The 24,947-nt window shown below is 49.8% G+C and overlaps 14 protein-coding genes across 16 annotated transcripts; 8 read left to right on the forward strand and 6 right to left on the reverse strand.

The window, feature by feature from the left end:
* Positions 1–69: 69 nt before the first annotated feature.
* PPTG_13641 (hypothetical protein) lies at positions 70–698 on the forward strand (the record flags this gene model as incomplete). Its single annotated transcript, XM_008910001.1, has 2 exons — positions 70–86; positions 191–698. The coding sequence occupies 2 exons, from the start codon at positions 70–72 to the stop codon at positions 696–698; spliced, it is 525 nt and encodes a 174-aa protein (XP_008908249.1).
* A 207-nt stretch (positions 699–905) lies between these two features.
* On the reverse strand, positions 906–1,457 carry PPTG_13642 (hypothetical protein; the record flags this gene model as incomplete). Its single annotated transcript, XM_008910002.1, has 1 exon — positions 906–1,457. One exon carries the CDS (start codon positions 1,455–1,457, stop codon positions 906–908), a length of 552 nt encoding a protein of 183 aa, XP_008908250.1.
* Positions 1,458–1,657: 200 nt separating this feature from the next.
* PPTG_13643 (hypothetical protein) lies at positions 1,658–2,445 on the reverse strand (the record flags this gene model as incomplete). Its single annotated transcript, XM_008910003.1, has 3 exons — positions 1,658–1,910; positions 1,977–2,273; positions 2,426–2,445. The coding sequence occupies 3 exons, from the start codon at positions 2,443–2,445 to the stop codon at positions 1,658–1,660; spliced, it is 570 nt and encodes a 189-aa protein (XP_008908251.1).
* Positions 2,446–9,144: 6,699 nt separating this feature from the next.
* PPTG_13644 (CAMK/CAMKL protein kinase) lies at positions 9,145–10,337 on the forward strand. Its single transcript, XM_008910004.1, has one exon. It carries the CDS (start codon positions 9,265–9,267, stop codon positions 10,225–10,227), a length of 963 nt encoding a protein of 320 aa, XP_008908252.1. The 5' UTR covers positions 9,145–9,264; the 3' UTR covers positions 10,228–10,337.
* A 131-nt stretch (positions 10,338–10,468) lies between these two features.
* Positions 10,469–13,994, reverse strand: PPTG_13646. 2 transcript variants are annotated; one of them, XM_008910005.1, is made up of 3 exons: positions 13,784–13,994; positions 12,476–13,703; positions 10,469–12,403 (listed from the first exon to the last, which is right to left on the reverse strand). In XM_008910005.1, the coding sequence occupies exons 1-3, from the start codon at positions 13,985–13,987 to the stop codon at positions 11,877–11,879; spliced, it is 1,959 nt and encodes a 652-aa protein (XP_008908253.1). In that variant the 5' UTR covers positions 13,988–13,994; the 3' UTR covers positions 10,469–11,876. The 2 variants fall into 2 exon arrangements, with proteins under 2 accessions (XP_008908253.1, XP_008908254.1); XM_008910006.1 differs by having other exon boundaries at positions 12,476–13,784.
* Positions 10,521–11,860, forward strand: PPTG_13645 (hypothetical protein). Its single transcript, XM_008910007.1, has one exon. The coding sequence runs from the start codon at positions 10,636–10,638 to the stop codon at positions 11,794–11,796; it is 1,161 nt and encodes a 386-aa protein (XP_008908255.1). The 5' UTR covers positions 10,521–10,635; the 3' UTR covers positions 11,797–11,860.
* Positions 13,995–14,023: 29 nt separating the features above from the next.
* On the forward strand, positions 14,024–15,352 carry PPTG_13647 (hypothetical protein). Its single transcript, XM_008910008.1, has one exon. It carries the CDS (start codon positions 14,146–14,148, stop codon positions 15,244–15,246), a length of 1,101 nt encoding a protein of 366 aa, XP_008908256.1. The 5' UTR covers positions 14,024–14,145; the 3' UTR covers positions 15,247–15,352.
* A 127-nt stretch (positions 15,353–15,479) lies between these two features.
* PPTG_13648 (hypothetical protein) lies at positions 15,480–16,655 on the reverse strand (the record flags this gene model as incomplete). The annotated part of the gene is made up of 1 exon (XM_008910009.1): positions 15,480–16,655. One exon carries the CDS (start codon positions 16,653–16,655, stop codon positions 15,480–15,482), a length of 1,176 nt encoding a protein of 391 aa, XP_008908257.1.
* A 426-nt stretch (positions 16,656–17,081) lies between these two features.
* Positions 17,082–17,481, forward strand: PPTG_23350 (hypothetical protein; the record flags this gene model as incomplete). Its single annotated transcript, XM_008910010.1, has 2 exons — positions 17,082–17,238; positions 17,444–17,481. 2 exons carry the CDS (start codon positions 17,082–17,084, stop codon positions 17,479–17,481), a joined length of 195 nt encoding a protein of 64 aa, XP_008908258.1.
* A 173-nt stretch (positions 17,482–17,654) lies between these two features.
* PPTG_13649 (hypothetical protein) lies at positions 17,655–18,104 on the forward strand. The gene is made up of 2 exons (XM_008910011.1): positions 17,655–17,890; positions 17,949–18,104. Exons 1-2 carry the CDS (start codon positions 17,729–17,731, stop codon positions 18,006–18,008), a joined length of 222 nt encoding a protein of 73 aa, XP_008908259.1. The 5' UTR covers positions 17,655–17,728; the 3' UTR covers positions 18,009–18,104.
* On the reverse strand, positions 18,039–19,316 carry PPTG_13650 (hypothetical protein). The gene has a single exon (XM_008910012.1). It carries the CDS (start codon positions 19,256–19,258, stop codon positions 18,101–18,103), a length of 1,158 nt encoding a protein of 385 aa, XP_008908260.1. The 5' UTR covers positions 19,259–19,316; the 3' UTR covers positions 18,039–18,100.
* An 837-nt stretch (positions 19,317–20,153) lies between these two features.
* On the forward strand, positions 20,154–21,578 carry PPTG_13651 (hypothetical protein). Its single transcript, XM_008910013.1, has one exon. The coding sequence runs from the start codon at positions 20,225–20,227 to the stop codon at positions 21,101–21,103; it is 879 nt and encodes a 292-aa protein (XP_008908261.1). The 5' UTR covers positions 20,154–20,224; the 3' UTR covers positions 21,104–21,578.
* PPTG_13652 lies at positions 21,117–22,094 on the reverse strand. Of its 2 annotated transcripts, XM_008910015.1 has the most exons (3): positions 21,765–22,094; positions 21,576–21,683; positions 21,117–21,503 (listed from the first exon to the last, which is right to left on the reverse strand). In XM_008910015.1, the coding sequence occupies exons 1-3, from the start codon at positions 22,036–22,038 to the stop codon at positions 21,361–21,363; spliced, it is 525 nt and encodes a 174-aa protein (XP_008908263.1). In that variant the 5' UTR covers positions 22,039–22,094; the 3' UTR covers positions 21,117–21,360. The 2 variants fall into 2 exon arrangements, with proteins under 2 accessions (XP_008908263.1, XP_008908262.1); XM_008910014.1 differs by having other exon boundaries at positions 21,117–21,683.
* A 993-nt stretch (positions 22,095–23,087) lies between these two features.
* PPTG_13653 (hypothetical protein) lies at positions 23,088–24,835 on the forward strand. Its single transcript, XM_008910016.1, has one exon. The coding sequence runs from the start codon at positions 23,224–23,226 to the stop codon at positions 24,442–24,444; it is 1,221 nt and encodes a 406-aa protein (XP_008908264.1). The 5' UTR covers positions 23,088–23,223; the 3' UTR covers positions 24,445–24,835.
* The last annotated feature ends 112 nt before the right edge of the window (positions 24,836–24,947 follow it).

A 24,947-nucleotide genomic window follows, 5' to 3' on the forward strand; every position in this document is an offset into this window, starting at 1 on the left:
GAGTGGTTGGCAGAATCCTGCTAAGCTAATTGGTTGAAAGAGGCCGCCTTTCAACCAATAGGAAGTCTAATGCACACAGACCAGTGGTCTGACAAATGTAACCATTGGTGTATCTCACACCAATGTGAAACCCATTGTCGTAATCAAGTGGCTACATGTAGCCACTTGCGTGTAACCCCGTTGCATCAAGCGCTGCTGAGAAAACCCCTTCCACCCGCGCTCGTGACACAGAGGAGTCGAGGCAATACCTCTCGTCTTCCAACCGGCTTGGCGGGGGCAATCTGGCTGTCTTCCGAAACACCATTGGTCGCAAGCGAGATGCAGACGACGACGACGACCTGGCGGAGGCTAGCTACGCCAAGGTGAAGAGAGTAAAAGCTTCCAAGGCGACAACGCAGCTGAAGAAACGCCTTAACGACCTAGAAACCGGGCCCAGCGCCATAGGGAGCGCTATTGTGGAGTTGATGATCCTCACGCGTGATGAAAGCGACCGCAGAGGTGAAGCTCGACGTGCCGAGGAAGAGCAGTGCCGACATGACGACGTCTCAACTCGCGAAGCACGGTACCACTCCGAGAGACTGGAAGCTGAAGAACGCCGCCGCCAGGAGAAGCTGGAGATGGAAGAGCGAGCACGTCGTGATAAGGAGGAAGCTCGCGCGCGCTCGCGGGAGCTTATGTCTTTATTGGGGCTCTTGTAAAGGAGGAGTGAGAATGTCTGCGGTCAGGGTTTCTCACGTTAGAAGTCTATCCCAGAAACCAGCCCACAGAGGGAGGAAATCCACATCGTAGCGTTCCATGTTGAGAACAGCCCTTCGTAGAGAGCAAAAAAGCCACAAACACGATCCAGATTGTCCGTCATCTCCGCTCGTTTTCAACTCGAAGAGAAACTACTCATGCAAATGGACTTAGCCAATGTTCTTCAAATACACCTTCCACTTCCCGGGCAACAGGGAAATCTCCATCGCGCCCGTAAACGTCGTTCGAATTTCCGAAATGCCCACCGTGCGAACTCGGTAATTTGCCATCCGAAATAGAATGTTTAGTCGCAATCCGCGGAGCTTCGGGTCGTAGGGCAGCGGCAGGTTCAAGCGACTGTAAACCTTCTGTACGCTACCCATGCCCCACTCCGCAGCCTGCCTTACCGAAGTGATGGCGTTGTGCAGTGTGCGCGCGGAGCTTCGCAGCGCCGGTTGAATCCTTTCGAGATCCCCGTCCTTCAACGGCGTTAATGTCCTTCCAGTCATCGCCGTGGAGCAGGGAAACGCCGAATCTGACACGACGTTCATCCGTTCGTCCGGACAGTAAGCAGGGTCTAGTAGCTTCATGCGAAATCCCAAAGAGGTGTCGGAATCGTTCCATGATCCAGGGCAGTTATGCTTGGACCAGATGATGCACCCATCGGCGGCAAAGCAGATCATATCAGTGACCAGAACGGAGTGTAACCATCCGTTATACATTGCGTTTTGTAGTCAGTATTAGATGGTTGCTGTACCTGAAGCATGTAGACAGCAACGTTGTCATATTAATTGGTAAGTAGAGATAATGACTGTCAGTATAGAGATATACACGGGAGTTCTTGCCCGAAAGTGTGTTCCAACAGCGGCTCACGGGCATTGACCATCACCGCCAGCTCTCTCTGTCGAGACGGCGACGGCCATCAAATACGTGCAAGAGAGAATTCCGGAAGGGCACGCGATAGCGCTTCTTCGGCCGCGCGTAGCGAGCGCGACAACGTGCTAGGGGGAGCTCCGAACAGCATGCACTGTGTAGAGTTCTCCATTGAACCCACGTAGAAGCAAAGTACAAGGCCTAGATCTTGATGGTAATATCGTAGCTTCGGGGGTCGACCTCTACCCGAAGGAAGGTGGTAGAAGCGCGCGAGTCTTCTAAGTAGCGTTTTGAAGGCAGCTCTGCGTAGTAAATAAAATCAGTTGTTACAAATAGAACGAACAGTATCCACAACTCAAAAAGCCTACCTCGTGAGACTGGTAGCGTTTATGAAGTTCTTGTCGAGGCCGTTCTTGTAAAGGGCCATCCACACGGCCACGCAGGGTACATCCATGCATGACACCGTCAAGTAGTGACGTGTGCGCATTGCACCGCGCCACGCGCTCTCTATCATTTGCTGGTGCACTTCACGGCGGACACTGCGCAAACTAGCTTCGCGCCGCGTCTGTACGGCGGTCAATAGCAGCACGTCGATGTCATCGTCCTCCTCGTGAATCTTGTTCGTGAACGTCTCTAAAGGGGAAGTGCCGAGCTTCAAGCAGAATCTGGAAAGATTCAGCAAGAGTTTAGCCCAATTGAAATTGCTGCAATAGATAAAACCGCTAATAAACTCTAGTATCTTCTTGCGGAGGAGACACTGTGCACCGACCAGGGTACTAGATTTGTGGTGGGGCAAAACAAAATTAAGTTGACATACAGGTTGGTAAAACCTGCCATATCTGCTACAGGTATATCGGGTGCTTACTCTAATTTGGAAGGCGTCCATTCCCTTCTATTTTAAATAACCTATCAGAGGACAATGCTACCTGCCATAAATTATCCATCACATCCAAACAACACACGCACCGCAAAACCAAAACCGGTAACGAACAGATGTATTAATAGATTCGAACAACGTATAACATAAAGCACATAAGTCATATCGAATAAGCCTGCGTAGAAACTATTAACAAAATAATCTAAAATACCCAATCAAGGTCCACATCACGCTGATGCTGCGGCTGGGAAGCAGGTGCGGGAGATGCGATAAGAAATAGTTTTGCTTGAGTTAACTGCGATGGATTCCGCGAATCCTCTCGGATTTAAGAGCACTTGCTCGGCTCGAAGTCCAAGAAGTTGCTTAAGTGTAAGGTAAATTGTCAATTTAGTAGCTTTTGTCAGTTTAGAAGCCGCTCAATTTTCAACCAATACCGACAGAATGTCTACTCAATTTCAGATGTGATTTGCCAAAACTTAAACAGATGTTGTGTGAAATCCTGAAGCACTTAATATTAAGACAAGCAGTCCATTTCCCGCCACCAGTTGTCATAATGGGACACTAATGGGACCCACCTGCTGCCGCCTCTGGACGTGGCAGTTTTCTCGCCCTTAAAATTAGCCTGAAGCATCTTTTAGACAAACTATTGCCGAGTTTGGTAAGGGAACCGTCGACAAGAAAACGGCTCTGGGTGTCGCGGCGATGCCTGGAATTATTCCTTCCTAGGGAGCAATCTTACGGCGGGAATTGAGAGTCGTGGGATTTTTCCGCTCTCTCGTTTGAATATGTACGCAAAGCGTGTGAACTTTGAGCGCAATGGGTTGCCTCCGTTGCAGCGTGAAGCTGCTTGGCTTCGCGTATCAGATATCGTTTAACGAGAGTCACTGGTCTTGCCACCACCGCTGCCTAAGACAAGCAAGAAGAAGAGTAAGAGACTGGAGGGAAAATTCTGACGCGCAAGCTCCTCGAAGAGGAGGAGGCATCAAGTAAGCGCACAAAGAAAAGGAAGCGAGCTTCGGCAGCAACGAGCAAAGTGACTCCACCACGGCCGACGATCGAGACGGAATATGCAGCGGGGATTCCGTCTGCAATTGAGATGCAGGGAACGATGGCATCGGTCAATTGCTGGATAGAAGGTCCTGCCGCAGTTGATAAACTCCCGTTAGTGTTGGACTTCTAATAATATGACATGAGACAGGAACTGATTTCCCCACCCCTGACTCCGCTCGTCCCATCATTTGAGCAATCGAAGCATAGTAAAAACCAGTTCAAAGGGCTACTAAACTGGCAACACAGCTAAATCGATCGCCTTCGTAAGTAGAGGCGCACATATCTCAAAATTGAAGCATTCGGTGCCTAAAAATTCTCGCAGTGCTTCCTCTTTGTAATGACCCAAGTCGCACCTCAATCCGATATTTACCCTTTAAGTTATGTACATTTTTGTGCATGCCACTCCCTGAGGCTATTAAGTTGGCAATTTACCTTAGCTACCATTATGAATACCGGTAAATTTAAACAAAGAAGAAAAAATAAAATTGAGAGTATTAATAATTTGTGCCACTCGCGAATACCGATTTTGCATGAAGAAACATGGTTCATATTGCCATTATCCTTGCCAGAATTTGGCAAGAATTTTATTAAAGCTGACCATTAGTAATTTTTAAGTACTAGTTTTCGACTCTAGTTATGAACTGAATAGGACTGTAAAAAGACTCTTTAAAGCATTCTAAAGTTGGATCCAGAGCTGTTCCGGGTGAACCACGGATTTGTTCAATAACATATCGGCTTCTACAGTAATGACTTTTGTTAATGGCCCAATCCGATTCTAAAACAATAAAATTGACCTAATAATTAGCATTACTTATAATTTAAAACTTCTGACCAAATCTTGAAGTTCGCGAGGTATTCCTTGATTCATGTTCTGTTTCAGTCGCGGCTTACGAGACATTACAATGTTGCAGTGTGTGCTTGGGTTTTGAATGGCACAAAAAAAATCAGAGGTTTACCCGAAATCGCTTATCCCGATGCTGTGAAAGTATTCCAATATGTCATTATTTCATGCACAACAAATCGTATAATTATAGAATCGCATTTATACAGGTAATAGTCCAGTATACTTATTATTGGCCAAAATAATATTTTTGGAGTTTTGTTTGGCATTGCAATTCTGCATTATCCAATCCCAAACAAGTTAATCCCCCCCCCCCCTTCAGGCCTTTTGGCTGCGACTATTTACCGAAACCCCAGACACGATAGATTTTATCTCCAGGATGGGCATCCTTATCAAGTCAATATAAAAGCAAACATGTATCAGTCACAGCCGGGCCACATTTCTACCCCGCCTACTGCACGTTTTTTCCTATCGTGTATTCATCGCGCAAATGTGTATCCCCGATACACGTTATTGTTGTTAAATGTATCTATTTTTTTAAAAAAACAAGTCAAAGTCATGTCTTTTTATTTTTAGAATTTAGAGATTCAAGACACATGGCAATCGCAAGCAATCCAATTTACTCAAACTAAGTCAAAATAACATATGCAGGCGCACTAATCACCGTCTCTACGACTGTGTTTGTGTTACTGCTGATTGCTGCCGTCACTTCCGGACTCACCACCATCTGCGGCATCAGAGGTGCCTTCTCCAGTAAGCCGCGCAGGTCTGCGTGCACGAATGCCGCCCCTGGCTTGATCGCCAGGTTTGGGAACCAACGCGCCGTTCTTCCAGTGCTTATTCCAGATTAAGAAGCATGTTAGCTCTTAAAGTTGGCTGATATGTTTGATTTTGTTGTATGGATGCTGTTTTGAGCTTGTAGACGCCACAGTGGTTGGTCGCGCGGCTTCAGCACCGAGCAGACTTTGCAGGCACGCTGGCGGCGCTTCCTGGTCTGCTCTGAGTTTCCTTTACGCCACTCATTCGTTTGTATGGGCGCGTGATCGGTGGAGGTACTACGACGTTTTGTAAGTGTTGGCTGCAACCCGCGTTGGTGTATCAAAAGCTCCCAGTCTTCGGCTTGCAGCTGGATAAGCTCGAGGTGAAGACGCTTGAGGAACTCTACATGAGACGCCTTTGGTTTTCAGTCTGCAGTGCTTCTGTCGTTGTGCACAATGAACGTGTTACGATCGCCAAATCGATCAGGCCAAGAAACAAGGCCCTATAGTAGTTTTTGTAGCGCCGGGCGAGTTGGAGAAAGTATCTGTAAAAGTATATACACGATAAGTCAGTCATTTAAACGTGTACATACACAATAGATTAAATCACCTTTAGAGACGAAGCTGGTCGTGTACGTCGACTCCACCCATGTACGTCTGATAGTCCTTTACCACTCTTTGGGGCCATCATCTCAGCTTCCATCGCTGTTTGCGGCTCTTTTCTCACAATTCTGCCCTGTTGTTTGCTTCCTCCTGTCGCCAAAATATGCACTCCGTGGTTGTCGAACCATCGAATGGCCTTCATGCTAGGAACGTGGAGAGACGTTGCAACGTCCTATGTTCCTCTCTCAGTATGGGTTGGGCTTTTATTGGAGGCTCGACGCCCGTTGTTCTTCTTTGCTGGAAGTATTGCTTCACAGAGCCCTTGCTTGTCATCATGATAGTGCCGATACTGTAGAACTTCTTAGTCAGTAACTGCATACCAAGCACCACGGAGGTGTAGAATCGATCTGTCACGATTAACCGGAAATCCGTAGGTCCAGCCGTACCAAATACGTGACGAAGGTTTCGAACGACTGCTGCAGGTCCAGATTTTTCATCAGGAGGTGTACTGTTGGCTTGCATTTGCCGCTTTCCGCAATATACTTTAAAGCTGTAGCAGCCACAATAAAAACAGTACAAAATCGTATCAGACACGATAAGATAACTTAGAGCCAAACACAAAAGAGTGTGCCCGAAGGCATCGTCTCTTTTACCGAATACAATACGCAGTTTCTGAGCAGCACAGCACGAAGAGTTCAGTCCCCCAATTATGGGGTTTGCCCTTCATATACACTCTCATACGGTTAAAAGGCGACCTTGATGGCAGCATGGCCTCATCGAAAGTCATAACGGGTGTGGGAATGTAGTTATTCTGAAAGGTGTCTTGTAGGGCGTCGATGACGGGTCGTAGTTTCCATGGTCTGCCCTTATTTGCACGCGGGTCAGTATTGCTACTAAAATGAAGGTTTCTCGAGATGTGAGCGGTCGCGATTCATGAAGGAATTAAAGCATCCTCGAGATATTGCCCCTTCATCTGTAGTCTTCCAGTGGTTCTCAAACTTCTCTTTTTTGGGTGCAATGGTGCTCGCTATTAGCAGTCCAATGAATACGCAGAGCTCTCTTCCAGAAATGCCAGGTGACGCTCAAGATTAGATCTTATTTTTTCAGGGGTCTGGAATTGAAATGCAGGTCGCTTTAGCTTGAGCGCTTGCTGATTAGCATGCTGCGCAGTCACTCGCTCTGGTAGGTTCTGTCTGAAGTAGTCGTTACTCTCTTCGGCAATATTTTCCCACATGTGTGGAGGCGCAAACAGGAAAAACGCCCCCAGCGGCGTCTCTGCAGCAGCGAGCACTGCTGGGGTAGGTCCATGTTTTCTAGTATATATTCCAGGATAGGCATCTTCAATCCAGTTCTCAGTGCGAGATTCATAAGGCTCATCCATGTAAGGATAAACCGTCACATGTTTCGGTTTATTCCATCCATTGACTTTCATGTCTTTCAAGACGTCCTTGTCCACGTTGCCACGGGCAATTTCGCCTACACCTCCAACAGAACCAAGCATTTGTGGGTCGAAGTGAAGATCAGGAGCGGTCGCACAGTCCTCGGCTGCCGGTTCGCATGGACCAAGGTCCTCTTCTTCTTCAAACACAGACGTGCCATCGTCGGGATCCAAACAGATTACTCGCCAGGAAGCAAAATGTTGGGATCACCTATAAAATTGTATAATACACCAAATAAAGGTTCTGTAGAGGCCTTCCATGCAAGTAAACATGAGACAATGTCTTGTGTCTGTCTATGATTGGAAATAGGTCCTGGTGAGGTACAGTATTTGGCTCAGTTTTGCTGATGAAGTCCCAAACAATGGATGGAGTGCATTACCGTTAAGTGGCCTCCCAGTATAACTTCTATTTACTGACGATAGCTACAGACGTATTAAAATACGTCTGAATAAGCGAAGGGCCATTTTACCCTCTCATTGTGCAACTGCTTTAATAACTAGCTTGGTTTCAGTAACTGTATCTCAGTTTTAGCCAAATCAGGCGACTATAGCAATCTCAACACAATATTTTAAGAATCTAGAGAAACGATATTTTTGGGAGACGTCCACTAAAAAGACCCGCTGTCCCTACCGGATATGGGACTTTGAAGTGTAGTGCGTCCCTTTTTTGGACGCATAAAGCCATTAAAATGGCTTTTTGAGTAAAAAGTACTTTGTATAGAAAAAAAAAGTGCGCATTGGTTTCGGCCCACTTTTGATCTTTTTTTTTATTATGGGCCATAAGCTATGAGCAGTCAAGCCAAGAACTTTTTTTTTTCAGAAAAAGTGTTCATAGCTTATCAACGTACAGTATGAGGGGCGTGTCCATACGCTGGAATAGTTCAATCGAAAATCCACGTCAACGCAAGTTCTAGAGTGCGCTGCTTCAGAGAAGCGAGTCTGGTTGCTGGGATTATATTTGGCTTATCATTAACACAGTTGCCTATCGTATTACCCGGTGACTCAATAGAATATTCTGTTGCGCTTTCTGATTCCAATGTAGCTGCAGTTGATGCGATTTAGCGAGTTCTGCTTTCTCGAAGGTTTCGGCTTTGGTTTGTAACAAACAATTGCGGTGTCATTGCATCGCGCCACACACAGTAAAACGACGCGATCCGATTGGTCGAGGGCGGCTGACGTACGCCGATGAAAAGGGTTCTTTTTTGGGCGGATACTATCCGCGACGCAATGTTGGGATATAAGCGCCACGATTTGGGCATTGAACCTCGGGCAAGCCGAGTCCATAGGTTTGCCATGCAAGTTGCATTGCCCACAATTTCGGCAGCATCCTGACACGTTTACAGCAGTTTGTTACCTGCAGGTTGAACCGCCATGCGGAACGGCCTGCACGGCGCCTATGGAGGACTAGGTACAGCGTTTTTACGAGCTACACAGCGCTAGCGCCAAACTGAAAGCAATGCAGCAGCGGATTTCGCCTGCAAAAACACCTTACTTGTATTTGTAAGAAATAAAAAATAAAAAGTAAATAAAAAGCAAGTGTCTTCAAGCTCGTTTTGCGTAACTGAAATTGTATGGCGTTTTACAAGACTTCTGGGGCATACTGAGCGCCAGTGAAAAATCGGATACTTCAAGAAAAAAAGAGTTCGCGACAAGTTGAAGCGGGCAGAACCTGGTCCACGAGCAACCGAATTTTATGTGACGGAGCGGATGGGCTTGCCACCGACCTCGTAAAACTTATATCCATCTGATAAGGGCGTGCAATTAGATTCTACCGGCCGTACTACTGCTAGCATTTTCGACTTCCTCCACACATACCCTATTTTCGACGATGGATAAACATATATCCTTTTAAGCAGGGTTAGTACCGTCGGCAACTTTATCAGGCACCTCTGCCAAGTCTCTCGCCCCCTGTCTCCCCAAATCGTTTATCGATGAAAAACCCAACGGTCTCAATGCATTTCCAATTTTGAGCCCAACCGCAGAGTCCGAGTTGCGCCCCACATTTGCCAGAGAGACTACGTTAGTGCCGCCCTACCTGGAGGAGACTGCCCCCACTAGCATCAGCCGCCTCCAATCTACCCAAGCCGTGATGATTCAATCCCCGCTGGTCTTCGAGAGCTTCGCGCTCTCCACCACTACATCCCCTGCCTCCACCGATGTGTTGGCTCGCTATACCCGTTGCAAGAAACTCCGCGACACGTTATATGGAGAGACCGCATTGTACCGGGACGAGGAACTTAAGAAGCTCGTAGTACTCAAGCGTCTGAGTATCTCCTTGCTGCAAGAGGAGGACAAGAGCTCCCTAGATGTTGTCAAGGAGAACCCACTGAGTGAGCGTGCCGTGATCCAGTTGCTCGAAGACCCACTCACCTCCCGCGCTCCAGGCCGCGAACACGTCGTGGAGTACGAGCGCGAGGGCTTTTTCACAGTTGGAGACAGTGTCTTCATCTCCATGGACTTCTGTGCCGGCGGAGACCTCTACGACTACGTCACCACAAAGCCCGATCGACGCCTCCCCGAGACTGAGGCTTTGCCGCTGTTCGCCCAGATTGCCAAGGGACTGAGCTTCCTTCACGCTATTGGAGTTGCCCACCGAGATCTATCGCTGGAGAACGTGCTACTGAAGGACGGACACGTGAGAATCTGCGACTTTGGCCTCAGTGCCAATGCCAACAAGTGTTCCGATGCTTTGGTAGGCAAATTCTACTACATGGCACCGGAAGTGACGCAGGGGGTCGTGTACGACCCCAAGGGTGCTGATGTCTGGTCTCTCGGCGTGCTACTCTTCATCATGCTGACTGGCTCGCCGCTGTTCGCCGATGACAACGCCCGTGCCCCAACTTTTCGTGTGCTAAGCAAATACGGCGTGGGCAAGATCCTGGAGCTCTGGGGCCTCAAGGAACAGTTCTCCAAGCCTACGATCAACTTGTTGGCGAGCATGTTGCAGGTGCAGCCGTCACGCCGTCTCAGTGCGAAGGAAGTGGCGCATCACCCATTGCTGCGTGGCTTTAGCGCCCGCCCAACATCGCCATCCATGGCCTCTACTGCCTAGAAAGCCGTTGACCGTGGTGTCTAAACTATAATGACGCGCTGCGAGTAGTGCAAGCGTCGGTATGTGCTGTAGTTGCAGTGAATAAATTATGATATTTATTGATATGGAATCAAACGTGTTGGATACTATAGTACCATGTACTTCAAGTAGTGTAAATAGTACCAAGTGCAACAAGTAGTGTAAATACCAAGTGCAATATCCACAGAGGGTGGCATGCTTTCAGCTGCAATAGCGTTTTTAAGAAGGTGGTAAGCAATTCGAATTATACATGACGTGCGTGCATTAGGCTGTCATGTTGCCAGATGACAAATGATACATGAATTACTAGAGACGTGCAAATACGCACCGAAACGATCTTTATGACGCCTCCGAAAGGTCGAGCTCGCCATTGTGTGTGGAAACGAAGTGATGGCAAGGCTCACGAATGTGGCTTGCGGTCGTACGCCTGCGTGGCCAGACTTTGATGCCCGTCCGGAGTTGCGTACGCTGCGAGGGAGATTCTTGCGCCGCTTCCACCTCACGGCTCTCTATGGTCTCTGGGTCATTGGTCTCCTGTTTTTCGCCGTGATGTGGATCTTCTCGCTATTCTGCTTAGCGCAATGGATCTGGAGACGAGCTACACGTGACGATGCTCCTCCGATGCCATTTTCAGCGCAGATTTACTTGGGCTTTATCGTCCTCCACGAAAGCTACCACTACCTCACCAGACCATCGCTGCACCAGTGGCCATTTATGAGGCGTTTCTTTCGACAGGTTTTCCTACATTACCCATACTTCCGTCTCAACGTCTTGGTGTTTGAAGAACATGAGAATGCAAAATACTCGAAGAATTCTCGTGAAGACGGCCACTGCAACAAGGAAATTGCCACCAAGGCAATTGAAGAAAATGATTTATCGCCATTCGTGAAACCCGACGATCGCGCGCTGTTCGCCTTCCACCCGCACGGCGTCCTCTCGGCTGGATTCGCCTTCAACGGAGCACACCACATGGGGTTCTTGCATGCACACTGTCGATGGCTCGTAGCTGAGAACCTCTTTTGGTTCCCCGTTATGAGGGACTTGTTGAACTGGATGGATTTCAGTTGCGTGTCTAGATCAACTTTCCATCGCTTCATGGCCACGGGTCAAAATGTGTGTTTAATCCCTGGAGGATTCGAGGAGGCAACACTCTACGAGCGAGGCAAACATCGTGTGTACATCAAGAAACGCTTTGGATTCATCAAATTGGCCTTGCAACACGGATACAAGGTGCATCCAGTGTACACGTTCGGCGAGGAGTATGCTTATCATACTTTCCCGTATCTACTTAACTTTCGTCTTAAACTGAACGAGTTCAAGATACCGGGGGTACTCTTCTTCGGTCTACCGCAATGCTTCTTTCTGCCTTGTACCGATGTGGATCTCATCACCGTCGTAGGAGAAGCACTGATATTGCCCCGTATCGAACATCCGACCAAGGAAGACGTGCAGAAGTACCATATCCAGTACGTTGAGGCACTTCAAAAGCTATTCAACAAGTACAAGTCCGTGTACGCCGTCGATCCGAATGTTGAGCTGGAGATTTACTGAGCATCGTCTTCATCAATAATCCAAAATAAAGCCGACGTTGATACTGCATCAGCATGAAAATGTCATGAAACGAAATAGTCTTATGCTGGTCGTTGACCACGCCAACGCTCTAGCCGATGCAACAGCGGCTCTCTTTCAGCTTCGCCACGTTCATGACGTAGGTTTTCATCAACAGGAGCAACATTGGTAGCTTGCTGACGAGGCAACGCAGAGGCAGCTTCTGTCACTGGTGTAGGTGCTCGTGCTTGAACGTTGGAACCCCACAATGCTGACGCTAATGTCGAGAGGCTCCATCGAAAATCCTCGCCCAGATCAATAACGGCATCACCGAGTACACCGCCTGCATCCATGTCCGCACGATCTGTGTTGCGCTGTTCCATCGCCAGCCGCTGTTCGTCCAACCGTCCGTTTAGAATCCGCTCCATCGTGCGTTCAACCGATCTCGTGCGAGTAAGATCCGCTCGAATCTCCTCTGGAGTATACTGAGGGAAGACCTCCCAGATCTGTTGAAGCATTTCCTGCGTCACCTCGAAGTTGCGCACACCGCGATGTCGGACGATCTCGAATGAGAAGTTCGGGAATGGCACCCACCGTGACAGGAACGCCGCTGTAAGCACAGCAAAATGTCAGCTAACCATCATCAAGAACACTAATACCACAGCAGTAACAGTAGACGTACTGCTGAAGCGAAGCACTTCCTCGGGAGCGGCAGCACCTGGACCTGCAGCTGGTTGCGCCTGTGGTTGTTGTTGTGGAATGGCGAGTTGCTGTCCGGCTTGTGGAGTCTCCGCTGCTTCCGCTTCAGGCTGGCGAGTGTGGTGCTGCTCGGGCTCAACAGAAGTCATTTCATCACATTTTCCACCGCACACTTGCTTACGGCAAATCGGACAGCGCATGGAAGTTGAGCTACTACTGGAACCACCCGCAGCAGGTGGTAGCGGACCTTCCATACCCAGACCATTGGCCATGCGCGTCAACGGGTCCAGTCCTGCAATAGCATCGCTCACCGACGCCTTCTGAAGGCATTGACGCAGACATAGTCGATGGAAAAGGTGGCCACAGCGCAGCTTCTTGGCTTGTGTAGGCATTGACTTCAAGCAGATCGCGCACACATCGTCGGCCACGCTCTCCAGCTCGTCAGATGTAGCGTCAGGGAACAGGTGATCCAGATCCAGCACCACCTGGTGATACAACTTCACATGCTTGATCTTGTCTAGCAGCCGCACTGTCGCGTTCTTCACGTTGAGGATCAGGATCAGATCAAAGAGACTCACTCGGAACTGGTCAACGCTGATAACATAGAGATAATACAACACCAGCTGCACCAAGTAGCAGCCAGATAACACAGTCTGTAGCAGGAGCAAGTGGAACTCGCTGTTCTCCGAGTATCCCGGTCCAGAGTCGTCTTCCTCCGAGAAAGAAGCTGCACGCACGTCGAGACTCTGGAAACCGACCTGTACACCTAGTTCCAGCGTCTTCAGCAGCATAAGTGACGCCTCAAACCACGGCACGTGTACGATTCTATCCGAAAAGAGGCTTAGACGCGAACACGTCGCCGCTAGCCCAAGATTCAGCAAGATAACACCGCCCAATACTGCTCCAAGGCGCTGCAAGTCCCCCAGCTGCGTCATGGGCCGAGTCAGGAGGTGCTGGAACCTCGCTTGGGTCAACGCCAACAGCGCGCGAAGCACTGCCAACGCAGCGAGCCACACCACGAGCATCCCTATCTCCATTCGCTGCCCACCAGGCTCCATCGTGCTCACCAGCAGCTGGCAACGCAGCAGGACAAATGGGATGAGCGTTTCCTTCGTCAGCTGCAGTTCCAGCGGCCGCAGCGCACCCAACGCCGCACGCGCCAGTAGCAGGAAGGCATGGTACATGGCCACCAGGAGGAAGTGTAGCACGATCTGATTACGACATTGAAGCACAGCAGAATCAGATCAAAGCCAAGAGTGATGGTCAGTTTTGTCAAAATACGGGAACGTACCATCGCACTGATGCGCGAGCTCATGAGCTCTGCGACGAAGAGCTGTGTCGCGGACGACAGAGACTCCGAGGGAGGGAGGTTGCGCAGCCGCTGCGCTGCGCTTGCAGCGGCGATGCCCGTGGCTAATACTGTGAGCAACAGGTAGCGGCGGCCCGTCACCAGCTCGCCCAGCTGTGTCACTCGAGCAGAGTGCGAGCGCTCCATGGTGTTTTGAAACTGAGAATGACGTCTTCTGGATTCCTGTGTACCACCTTTATGGTACATGTACCATCCAGGATTGGCAGATATGTCACTTGTTTCGACGAATCAGAGGCAGCGGATGGTGGTCAGTTACTTTGCACACAAGTTGCCGTTATCAGATCATGGAGGTGAGAAATGCTGCAGCAGGGCGGACGGCAGCGTGGGGCAACAACGACGTCAGACCGAAGCTTAAGAGTCTCCGAGGGCGGGTACTGCGTGTGTTATTATTGTGGTTCATCTGCGGCGTGTGGGTGTTCGGCATCGCGGGGTTCATTGTGCTCTGGTGGTTGTCGATATGGAGCATTGCACGATGGGTTATGACACAAGCAGAGACACCGATTCCTCGATACGTGCAGCTCTATCTAAGCTTCTTAGCGGTGTACGAGGGATACTATTACGCTACGAGACCGTCGCGTCACCAATGGCCGTGGATGCGGCGGCTGATGCGCCGCATGTTCACTAATTACCCGTATTTCCGTTTAAACGTGACCGTATTCGAAGAGCGAGTGGAATCTGCTGCTTGTAAAGCAGTGGAGAATTATGAGGTGACACCCATTGCTCCTCCAAATGACCACGCGCTGTTTGCCTTCCATCCACACGGTGTACTCTCGTGCGGTTGGTCGTTCGGAGGCGTACACCACATGAGCTTCGAGCAAGCTGACTGTCGCTGGCTGGTAGCGGGGAGTTTGTTCTACTTCCCTATCATGCGCGAGCTGGTCAACTGGATGGATTTCACCAGCGCTGCCAAGGGCTCATGTAAGAAGGTGCTTCGAAGTGGACAGAATGTGTGTTTAATGCCAGGTGGGTTCGAGGAGGCTACACTGTATGAACGAGGTAAACATCGTGTGTACATCAAGCAGCGCTATGGTTTTATCAAACTTGCGCTGCAGTATGGATACAAGGTGCATCCAGTCTACACTTTTGGTGAAGAGTACGCCTACCATATCTTTCCGTATTTGGTGAAATTCCGCCTTAAATTGAACGAGTTCAAAATGCCTGGTGTGCTCTTCTTCGGCCGTCCAGAGTGCTTCTATCTACCACGAACGGACGTCGATCTCATTACCGTAGTTGGTAAACCGTTAATACTTCCACGAATCGAACATCCAACCAAGAAAGTCATAAGGGAGTACCATGGGAAGTATGTGACCGCATTACAAGAGCTATTTGATCGGTACAAGGGCGTGTATGCAGTCGACCCAGAAGCTACTCTCGAAATTTACTAGACAGGAATGCACTTATCTCTTGAACAATGATTAACGAAAAGTATAGTACTCAAGGTCATTCTCAGTCTCGAGTACTTATAACTAAGATTGAGGGGCTGTTCAAAGGCATTCTCGTGTCCTCTACTTTTCGTTTAGAATTGCCAGCAATTCATAGGCATCCAAGATATACTGAGAATTATCGGTTAGTAAGGCACTCGCCGTTGATTGCCAATACTGTCTACCAAGATCAAATCTTAGTAAATTTCCAGCTTGGCGTCCGGATCGACGGCGTAAACCGACTTGTACTTGTCAAACAACTTTTGAAGTGCCTCCACGTACTTGGAATGATACTTCTGCACGTCTTCCTTGGCCGGATGTTCGATACGGGGCAATATCAGTGCTTCTCCTACGACGGTGATGAGATCCACATCGGTGCAAGGCAGAAAGAAGCATTGCGGTAGACCGAAGAAGAGCACCCCCGGTATCTTGAACTCGTTCAGTTTAAGACGAAAGTTAAGTAGATACGGGAAAGTATGATAAGCATACTCCTCGCCGAACGTGTACACTGGATGCACCTTGTATCCGTGTTGCAAGGCCAATTTGATGAATCCAAAGCGTTTCTTGATGTACACACGATGTTTGCCTCGCTCGTAGAGTGTTGCCTCCTCGAATCCTCCAGGGATTAAACACACGTTCTGGCCAGTAGGCATGAATCGATGGAAGGTCGATTTGGCAACGCTGCTAAAGTCCATCCAGTTTAGTAAGTCTCTCATAACGGGGAACCAGAAGAGGTTTTCAGCTACGAGCCATCGACAGTCAGCTCGCTCGAAACTCATGTGATGTGCGCCATTGAACGCCCAGCCGTTGGAGAGAACGCCATGCGGGTGAAAAGCACACATGGCGCGGTCGTTGGGTTTCACGAATGGTGAAACATCGTTCTCTACTACGGTCTTGCTAGCGATCTCCATGTCGATCTCTGTATCAATAGTAGCGCCATCACCACCCAATGGCTTGGCCTTCTCACGCTCGTCGAAAACCGTGACATTTAGACGGAAGTACGGGTACTTCAGGAACGAGTAGCGAATCAAGTTCCTCATGAACGGCCACCGGTGAAGCGAAGGCCGAGTCACGAAATGGTAGCTCTCATGAAGTGCGATGAGACCGAGAAAAACCTGCGCGGCTCGTGGAATCGGAGTAGCATCTGCACTTACGAGAGTATTCCATACCCAGTGAACTATACAGATGAGCGAGAAACTCCACATCACTATGAAAAAGCCAATTCCAACTACCCAGAGACCATAGAGAAGAAAAAGATGAAGCCGCCGCAGAAAGCGTCCACGCAGTGTCTGCAGATCGGGACAAGTATTCGAGTCGGGCCACGCCGGTGTGCGACTGTAAGCAGCGTTATTGAGCTCTTGGACTGCCGACATCACGTCACTTTAGCGAATGACGCTGTGAAGGATCGACTCGACCATGCTGGTTGAGATCCAAATGTTTCAGTGCCTAGTGCTTGCGTGGGGCTCGGCTTAGGTGAATTACGCATGGCGCCGATATTTATTCTCATTATCAGTGAAGTGCTTGGGGATACTAGTAAAACTGTTCGAGCCCTGCATCTTGAGATTGCGTGAGTCAAGACAGCAATTTCGGTTCGCTGTATTACGGTTATGTCATCTTTGCCCAATCTTGTATGACGCATTCAGCTTCAACGTGATCTTCAAATTGGGATTGTAAAAAAACAAAAGTGAAGACGTGTGGAGGAGAGTCCCGCTGCGTTAGTCGGCAACCAAACGCGAAGAGCATTTCCAAATTCTCATCGATCAATAACCGTCATGATGTGCTCATTCTTGCCTTGTTCCATGGTTGAATCCGCGGATGCTCTACTTGGGCAACTCGTGCGGGGTTTGATCCGGGTTGTTACTGTTATTGCGCCAACGCTGTCGACGAGCATTACCTGGGACTACAACGATGAAGAAGTGGGACCCATTGTACCGGTGAGCACGTGGTCTATTCAATGTGCGTTATTCACATCTCAAAAAATGTTATTTTCTTATCATTTTCTGGTGGCAAGGAGTGGAGCGGTCCGTCCCCAGGCGAGAAAGGCTTCTCGATTCACCCAGCTTTTGTATCGGAGGATACGATTCGTAACTCACGAAAGCAATTCATGAGCACACTCGACTCTTGCGGCAGGATCTGACACTGCAGTCGCATCGAATAACAGCCAACTATCCCATATCGCTCAAACAGTTTTTCCGTTGAATTCTCTATGCATTTCCATTTTTTTTTTTTTTTTGTCGTCCGCAACCTGCGTATTGCGTGAGTCATTGCGGTTATGCAGAACACGTATCTGTATGCACTTCAATTCAACAGAAGCTGTAAACAAGTATCTTGTTGATTCACATCCTTAGATTTGAAGCAGCCCAGCCAAGGGACCCAGCCAAGGGACCCAGAGCAGGAACCCTTCACTGGGTAGCTTCACTTCCCAATTTGCTTCAACACCGCCAGAATGACCTTCTCACCCTTACTCCACCCGATTGTCCGAATGGGAGACGCTCTGCTAGGGCAATTTGCACGGATGTTCGTGCTTCTACTGGGCTTTCTAGCGCCGAGTATGTCCAAGAACATCAGCTGGGAATACAATACCGAAGACGTAGGCCCCATTGTGCCGGTGAGTTTCTATATCAATCCTGTGCAAGGTATTATTTTCTAACCTTGTTGATTTGTAGGAATGGGGTGGACCTTCAGCTTCCGAGAAGCGCAGCTCACGTCCAGCGGAATTTGCATAAGCCACAGCAACGTGCACACATCGCAACTTATGAGCTGGATCAAATGTTCTGTTAGCGTTAACAAAAAAAAGTATACTTTCATTACTGGTTGTTTAGAAAATGTCAAGTTTGGCACTCGGATCAACGGCGTACACGCCTTTGTATCTGTCAAATAGCCCTTGAAGCGCCTCGATGTACTGGTCATGATACTTTCGTACATCTTCCCTCGTCGGATTTTCAATCTGCGGTAGAATCAAAGGTTTACCAATGACTGTAATGAGGTCAACGTCAGGTCGGGGCAGGTAGCAACAGTTGAATCGACCGAAGAAAACCACACCAGGCAGCTTGAACTCGTTCAGTTTGAGACGAAGTTTCAACAAACTCGGAAACGTGTGGTAGGCGTATTCCTCACCAAACGTGTAGACCGGGTGCACCTTGTATCCATACTGTAGCGCCATCTTGATGAAGCCGAGACGCTTCTTGATGTACACGCGGTGTTTGCCTCGCCGATAAAGTGTGGCCTCTTCGAACCCGCCAGGAATGAGACCCACGTTCTGCCCCGTTGGCATGATACACTGGAAAGTAGCTTTGGCCACGCTGCTGAAGTCCATCCAGTTCAAAACCTCACGCAGCACGGGGAACCAGAAGAGGTTCTCCGCTACGAGCCATCGACAGTCTGCACGCTCGAAGGTCATGTGGTGAGCACCATTAATGGCGAAGCCATTGGAAAGCACGCCATGAGGGTGGAAAGCGAACATGGAGCGGTCGTTAGGCTTGACGAACGGCGTACAGTCATTCACCTCGATTGCCTTGCTAGCTGCCTCTGCTTCGCTTACATTCAGCTTTCTCTCGGCTTCCAGGCGCTCTTCGAAGATCGTTACGTTGAGACGGAAGTACGGGTAGTGCAAGAAGATGTAGCGCATGATACGGCGCATGAACGGCCACGAGTGGAGCGAGGGAGGTGTCAGGTAGTAGTAGCTCTCGTGCATCGCAAGGCCGCATAGATAGAGCTTGACGGTGTATGGCAACGGCGTTGCGTCGGTATTCACGGTGGTCATCCAACCCCATCTAGCCACGCATAAGACAGAGAAAATCGACATCGCGATGAAGAAACCCAAGCCGACGACCCAGAGACCGTAGAGGATCCAGAGCTGAACATGCCGTAATGTACGACCACGTAGCGTACGAAGTTCTGGTCGTGCGTTATTGTCGGGCCAGGCTGCCGTGCGCCCGCACGCCGCATTCTTAAGCTCCCCGACGACTGTGGACATTCTGCCGAACTCGCAAATGGCGATGAATCCAGGCACGTTGTACTCAGGCGCAGAATAGAGACGAGGCTATGGCGTGGATTTGCGGGACGCCGATCGCTGATTGCATCGGCCTTGCAGACTCGATGACGTGCACAGTGACCACTTCAACATGCGACTCGTCGGCACTTCACGTTGAAGCGGTCTGCTCTTCAAGAGCCTTGGCGTCAACTTGATCACCACGGATCGGCAGCAATGCACGCCTGAGTTAGGCGGCCTAACATGCGTCTCGTCGGCATTCACGTTGAAGCGGCCTTTAACGGCTTATCGAGGGGCAGTCGTGAAGTGGGGATCTGACGACAACGAATGGCTGGAGACGCTCACATCAACAAGCTGAGCTCATCGCTGTATCAGTCGCGAATCTGCCGCCGCAGGTTTAGATGGCGCATACTCCGTGCTCACTCGTTCAGACTGCTGACGCCTATAATGGGACAGCTAGCACGTGCACTCGTGCTGTTATTGGCGCTAGCAGCTCCGACAACCATGACCAAAAGTATTTGCTGGGACTACAGTGATGAAGAAATGGGCCCGCTTGTACCGGTGAGTGTGCCGCAGCGTCAACAGCGAAAGCATAAGCTCTGCAGAGCTTGTCAATGGCGAGTCTGATTGAATCTTACCCAACGCTTTATGATACACAGGAGTGGAGCAGTGAGCCTGATAATAACCTCTTCGATTGGAGCGCACGCCGAGCTGCATTTGCCTAGCGCTGTGTCGAGTAGAGTAATTCTGTCCTGTACAAAGGAGACAAACAACGTTCAATGGTGAAGGCATTTTATCAGCTTCAACTTCCTAAAAATGGTCCGCATTGGTCCACCCTTTCTTCACAATTGCGACCTGTCACTATTTTGTGCCTACGTGGCGAAAATCCAACTTCAGCCCCCTCATACAGTTTTCCATACAACAACAACACACGATCTCCTAGTAGCAGATATGGCCGAACCGGACGAGCTCTTCACGCTAAAGAACCAGCTCTGGGTGGGCAACTACCAGAACGCGCTGAGCGAGGGTACCATGCTTAACCACGTAGGCGAGGCGCTGCGCAACGAGCGCGATGTGTACGTGTACCGCGCGCAATTAGCGCTGGGCAACTTTCCCCTCGTGCTCCAGAGTATCCCGGACGCTGGCAACACGCCGATTGCGTTGAGCGCCGTGAAGCTCTGGGCTACGTACCTTAGCGGCCAGATCGATAAGGAAATGATCGACCTGACGCTCAAGGAGTGGCTGGCTGACCCCACGAGCGGTGAGAACGCACATTTGCTGCTAATCGCAGGCCAGATCTACGCACGCGAGGGCAAACTCTCGGACGCGCTGTCGGCGCTGACCCGTGGCGGCTCGCTCGAGCACATGCTGTACATTGTACACTTGTACCTGCAGATGGACCGACTGGACCTGGCTCAGAAGACGGTGCAGGAGATGAAGCGCATCGAGGAGGACTCGACGCTGACGCAGCTGGCACAGGCCTGGTGTCTGACGTTGCAGGGCGGTGACAAGGCTGACGAGGCCACGCTGCACTTCCAGGAACTGGCGGACAGGTTCGGCTCTACGCCACTTCTGCTGAACGGCGCGGCGGCGGCCTTCATGGCGCTCAAGAACTACGTGGAGGCCGAGCGACTGCTGCTTGAAGCCATCCAGAAGGACCCTAGCAACGAGGACACGCTGATCAACCTGATTGCGGTCAGTGCGCACCTGAGCAAACCCACGCACCAGTACATTGTGCAGCTGCAACAGGTCGCGCCGGCAAGTTCGTGGCTCGAGAACTACGTGTTGTTGGACCGGGGCTTCTCCGAAATGGCGGCCACCTTTGCGTAAGCGTGACGGAGAGGACAAAACCGGAGAGATGCATACATATACGTGATAAAATCAACATGAGAGAGAAGGAGCAAGCAAGGAAGTCTGTATTGTCTTAATTTGGTCAGCAAATTTTCCACTTCAGAATGGCAAGACATGGTTCCTTGCTCACCGTTGGCTGCTCTGACCGTTGAACCTACAACTTCCCCAGCGCATTATTGTTTTCTGTATTAGTTTGGGGATAGCAGTTCGGCAGTAGCGTCTTCGCCGACAACGTTCTAACGCGACAACTCCTTGTTCATGAACTTTCGCTTGGCGAAGAGCATCCACCACTTGCTCTTCTCTCCATTCGGGAACACCTCGTCCACCAGGCGGAAAGCGATTGCTTCGCGTAGCTGTTTGAAAAATCCGCGAATAGTTTCTGCAAAGACAAGAGCAAGAGCAGACCCGTCAACTTCAAACGAACTGTGTAATAACATGCACATACACTTACCTGCTTCATTTGCGCTCGACGGCGCGCGCACCAGTCCTCCTAGCGGAAAGCTCGAGTCACCGGGGATGGCGAATGTATCCACTGCCGTTTGCTGCAGAATGCGCGTGGCTGGTAAAGCAATAGTACAGAAGTGCATAGTACACTTTCGTCAGTTCAAGTCGTGATAAGCCTGCGACTCGGGACACTTACCGTCCGACTTGTTGGTGCATCGGTCCAGCTTCTTAAGGCAAAGGTGCACGAAGAGTGTGCCGTAGATGAGCACGCGGTCGGCATTGCCCTTGATCTCAAAGTTGGTGAATAACACGTTGGCACGGAAGAGCGTGAGGATCTCGTCCACAATGTCGTCTTGTCCCTCGGGAGCAGGGGGAGCTGGCCCTCGTGCTCGCGTCTTAATAGGAAGGATGGCGCAGCCGCACGCCTCCTGCGTCTGCAACTCGTTGAGAGTGGAGTGATACGCCGGCATCTCGTTGTCGATGGATCGATAGACCTGAGAAGAGAGCGAGTGTATGTGCGACAGCTTCAGCTCTGATAAGGGAGATTGGTGTAAAAAACACCACAGTGATGTGTCACACATGAAATATAAAACTTTATTTTTAGCTACTTTCAAAATAGTACTTATTGTTTGAGACGAACATGTAGTAATTTTCAGATAAAGTAGTAATAAAAGAATTGCTAATACTACGAAGTAGGTTGTATCAATAAGTAAGGATGTTGTTTAAAAGCTCCCTAATGCATGTTGCGAGGAACATCTCAAACCGACAGGCAACGAGATCTTTTGAAGATGTAGGCTAAGCTTGCATTAGATTATGGCTGAATCTAAAAATTCCTACGCCAGCAAGTTGCGATGTGCATGAAGTGTGTACGATGCGAATCTATTTCGTTTTCGCTTCGAGCATGGCAAAAGTTCTGGAAGTTTATTTAGAAGTGTACTATAATATTATTTTTGATCACAGCTTAAGTACACTGTACCCGACTGCTACCACTTGGTGTTATTTGGCAGATTCATCGTGTTTGGGATCGGCATTCTATTACTAGAAAAGGTCAGATACTGAAACGGCGGCATCTGTGAGACAGCCACATTTTCGCGATTCGCGAATGTAGTGAGCGACAACAAAGTGCATGTCATGCAGCATGTGGTTTGCTTGACCAAGGCCGTCACCGGAAACGTAGCCGTAGCTGATAGGACTGGAGGTGCGGGACTCCCGCCTCACGCGTTGAAGTGTGCACAGGTTTTGTATGAGTGTGCAACAATGACTTGGCATTTGTAAGAGGATCTGTGACAAGTCGCAGCCCCTCGTCCTCAGGTACACATTTGTGGACTTCCAAGATCAGATGCCGTCATGTAGGTTTATTCGATTAAGTAATCCCATTATGGACAATTTGAGGAAAAGAAGTACTTAGACAGACATTCTATCTGGCAGTATTATGCCAAACATCTCTCCGTTGTGTGCCACACTAGCAAGTCAGACAACAGCACCATCCGCATTTTAGTGCATCGCTGTCACTTTCGCTTTCCCCTACAGTCGCAAGGACGCCGTTGGAGTGCATTCAGTGGTCTCAACCTGTTGACCATCGCATTTCCATTTTTTTTAATCTCTGCTCCAGGGCGCATCAACTCGTCCGTGAACAGAGCAATCAATCGACCGGTATGGGCGGCGTATACACTCGTGTGCTGAACGTGGCGTCGCTGCGGCCGGGCGATCACGTGTGTATCTGGGACTTCAGTCGCTGGCCCATTTCATACCAGCACCACGGCATCGTATGGGCTTCAGGTGCTACAGCCGCTGATATCCGCGTGTGTCACGTATGGAGTCCACTCGAGGGTTTCCAGGAAGCACAGGCCGACTCGTGTTTTCGCATCTCAACACTCGAGGAATTCCTGGATAACCGCAAGCAGAAACACCTTCGCCTCGTTGAATACCACACGTCCGGGTTGCGAGAAGTGCTGTCAAGATGGGGCGAAGTGCATCTCAGCAAAGCCGATTTACCTGAGGTTGTCTTAGCGCGCTGCAAGTTTCTACTAGGCCTGGGACGAGGAGACTTTAATATTTTCACACAGAATTGCGAGCACGCGGCGCATTGGTGCATGACTGGCGAGCAGTGGTGTAAACAGACACTTACCAAGGTAAAAGGCCGTGTACCATTCGAGAAACGACTCGTGAAGGAGGACGTGGACGCGCTCGTAAAGCAAGTGGAGGAGATCAAGGAGATCTCACGCTGTGTAGTCAGTAACGTGCTCAAACTCTCAGGCTCCAACGTGTTTCTGAGAGTTAAGGGCAATCACTACGTGCAGGTACAGGCGGATGGAACTGTTGGCATCGTGCCGCAAGGAGACGACCCGACAACGTGCGGACGGACGGCCTTTCGCCTTGAATGCTACGCCAGAGGATACAACAGCATTCGCGTGCGCTTCTTCCATGAAGACACGGGCTGCTACATGTTCAGTCGTTCAACGCTAAGCTGCTTCCGTGATTTACGGATGAAGGAGCCCCTGGGTGTCCGTGGCAAGTCAGGACTGACGTGGGAATATTCCTCGCTGGGATATCTTCGCAGTATGAACCAGCACAGACGGTACGTGGGTGCACGGGACGACGGTTTGCTGCTGGATGTGAGTATGCGTGGAGACGCCGTACGCGTCGAGTTTGTGGCCTGTGAAGGTGCTGCTGAGGCCTACACGCCACCGGATATTCACCAGGTTACGCGTACGTACAACCACGAAAAGTCCATCCAGTACACAGAATCGCAGAGCATGCGGGACTATAAGGCGGCCGAGCTCACTAAGTCGTCGCCCACATCCTCCACTACGACCCCCACGACGGAACGAGCAGCAGCAGTGGCAGCGCTGCCAACTCTCGTCGAGTCTGTATGATGGATTTCAGAATCATCAGGACTCGTCCTCCTTCGAACGAGACCGAAGTCGAGCGGGTATTGTCGCGCTTTGAAACGTGGTCACCTGTGAAAGCGTGGCGTTTTTCCACGGCTACCGAGAGATACAGTCCCGGCCTAACCTCTTCGTACAGGTTGGTGACCAGGAATTCTGTTCTACACAGCACGTGCGCTACAACACGGCAGACTTGTAGTTTTAGCATGTAGCTTTGTACTGAGCGTCTGGCATGGGCACCAGATTGTATTCAACCAGTGGTGGAGAACCAAGCTGCTCTCCTTAATTTATCGACAGAGCTTCGAACTCGTCGTCTTGCCGATCGATAGCAGATCGTTGCATGGAGTAAAATGAATGCAAGGTTCATGAAGTTATTTAATCTGTTCTCGAAGAAACCTGTCTTCCATATTCGATTACGCAGATTCAATCCCACCGAAACTCAGCGGCCTGTTATCATCAAGACATCATTTTTGTGTCGATGATGGATACGG

Source organism: Phytophthora parasitica, assembly GCF_000247585.1.
Source record: "Phytophthora parasitica INRA-310 unplaced genomic scaffold supercont2.36, whole genome shotgun sequence".
NCBI classification, from domain to species: Eukaryota; Oomycota; class Peronosporomycetes; order Peronosporales; family Peronosporaceae; genus Phytophthora; species Phytophthora nicotianae.

Bases quoted from the DNA above. Each gene is read 5' to 3' on its own strand.
- PPTG_13644 (XM_008910004.1), top strand. From the start codon at position 9,265: ATGATTCAATCCCCGCTGGTCTTCGAGAGCTTCGCGCTCTCCACCACT.
- PPTG_13645 (XM_008910007.1), top strand. From the start codon at position 10,636: ATGGCAAGGCTCACGAATGTGGCTTGCGGTCGTACGCCTGCGTGGCCA.
- PPTG_13646 (XM_008910005.1), bottom strand. From the start codon at position 13,987: ATGGAGCGCTCGCACTCTGCTCGAGTGACACAGCTGGGCGAGCTGGTG. The intron at 13,704-13,783 runs GTACGTTCCCGT...TGTCGTAATCAG, and splicing joins GCTCGCGCATCAGTGCGATG to ATCGTGCTACACTTCCTCCT. The intron at 12,404-12,475 runs GTACGTCTACTG...CTGTGCTTACAG, and splicing joins GGAAGTGCTTCGCTTCAGCA to CGGCGTTCCTGTCACGGTGG.
- PPTG_13647 (XM_008910008.1), top strand. From the start codon at position 14,146: ATGGAGGTGAGAAATGCTGCAGCAGGGCGGACGGCAGCGTGGGGCAAC.
- PPTG_13649 (XM_008910011.1), top strand. From the start codon at position 17,729: ATGACCTTCTCACCCTTACTCCACCCGATTGTCCGAATGGGAGACGCT. The intron at 17,891-17,948 runs GTGAGTTTCTAT...GTTGATTTGTAG, and splicing joins ACGTAGGCCCCATTGTGCCG to GAATGGGGTGGACCTTCAGC.
- PPTG_13650 (XM_008910012.1), bottom strand. From the start codon at position 19,258: ATGTCCACAGTCGTCGGGGAGCTTAAGAATGCGGCGTGCGGGCGCACG.
- PPTG_13651 (XM_008910013.1), top strand. From the start codon at position 20,225: ATGGCCGAACCGGACGAGCTCTTCACGCTAAAGAACCAGCTCTGGGTG.
- PPTG_13652 (XM_008910014.1), bottom strand. From the start codon at position 22,038: ATGCCGGCGTATCACTCCACTCTCAACGAGTTGCAGACGCAGGAGGCG. The intron at 21,684-21,764 runs GTAAGTGTCCCG...TTGCTTTACCAG, and splicing joins ATGCACCAACAAGTCGGACG to CCACGCGCATTCTGCAGCAA.
- PPTG_13653 (XM_008910016.1), top strand. From the start codon at position 23,224: ATGGGCGGCGTATACACTCGTGTGCTGAACGTGGCGTCGCTGCGGCCG.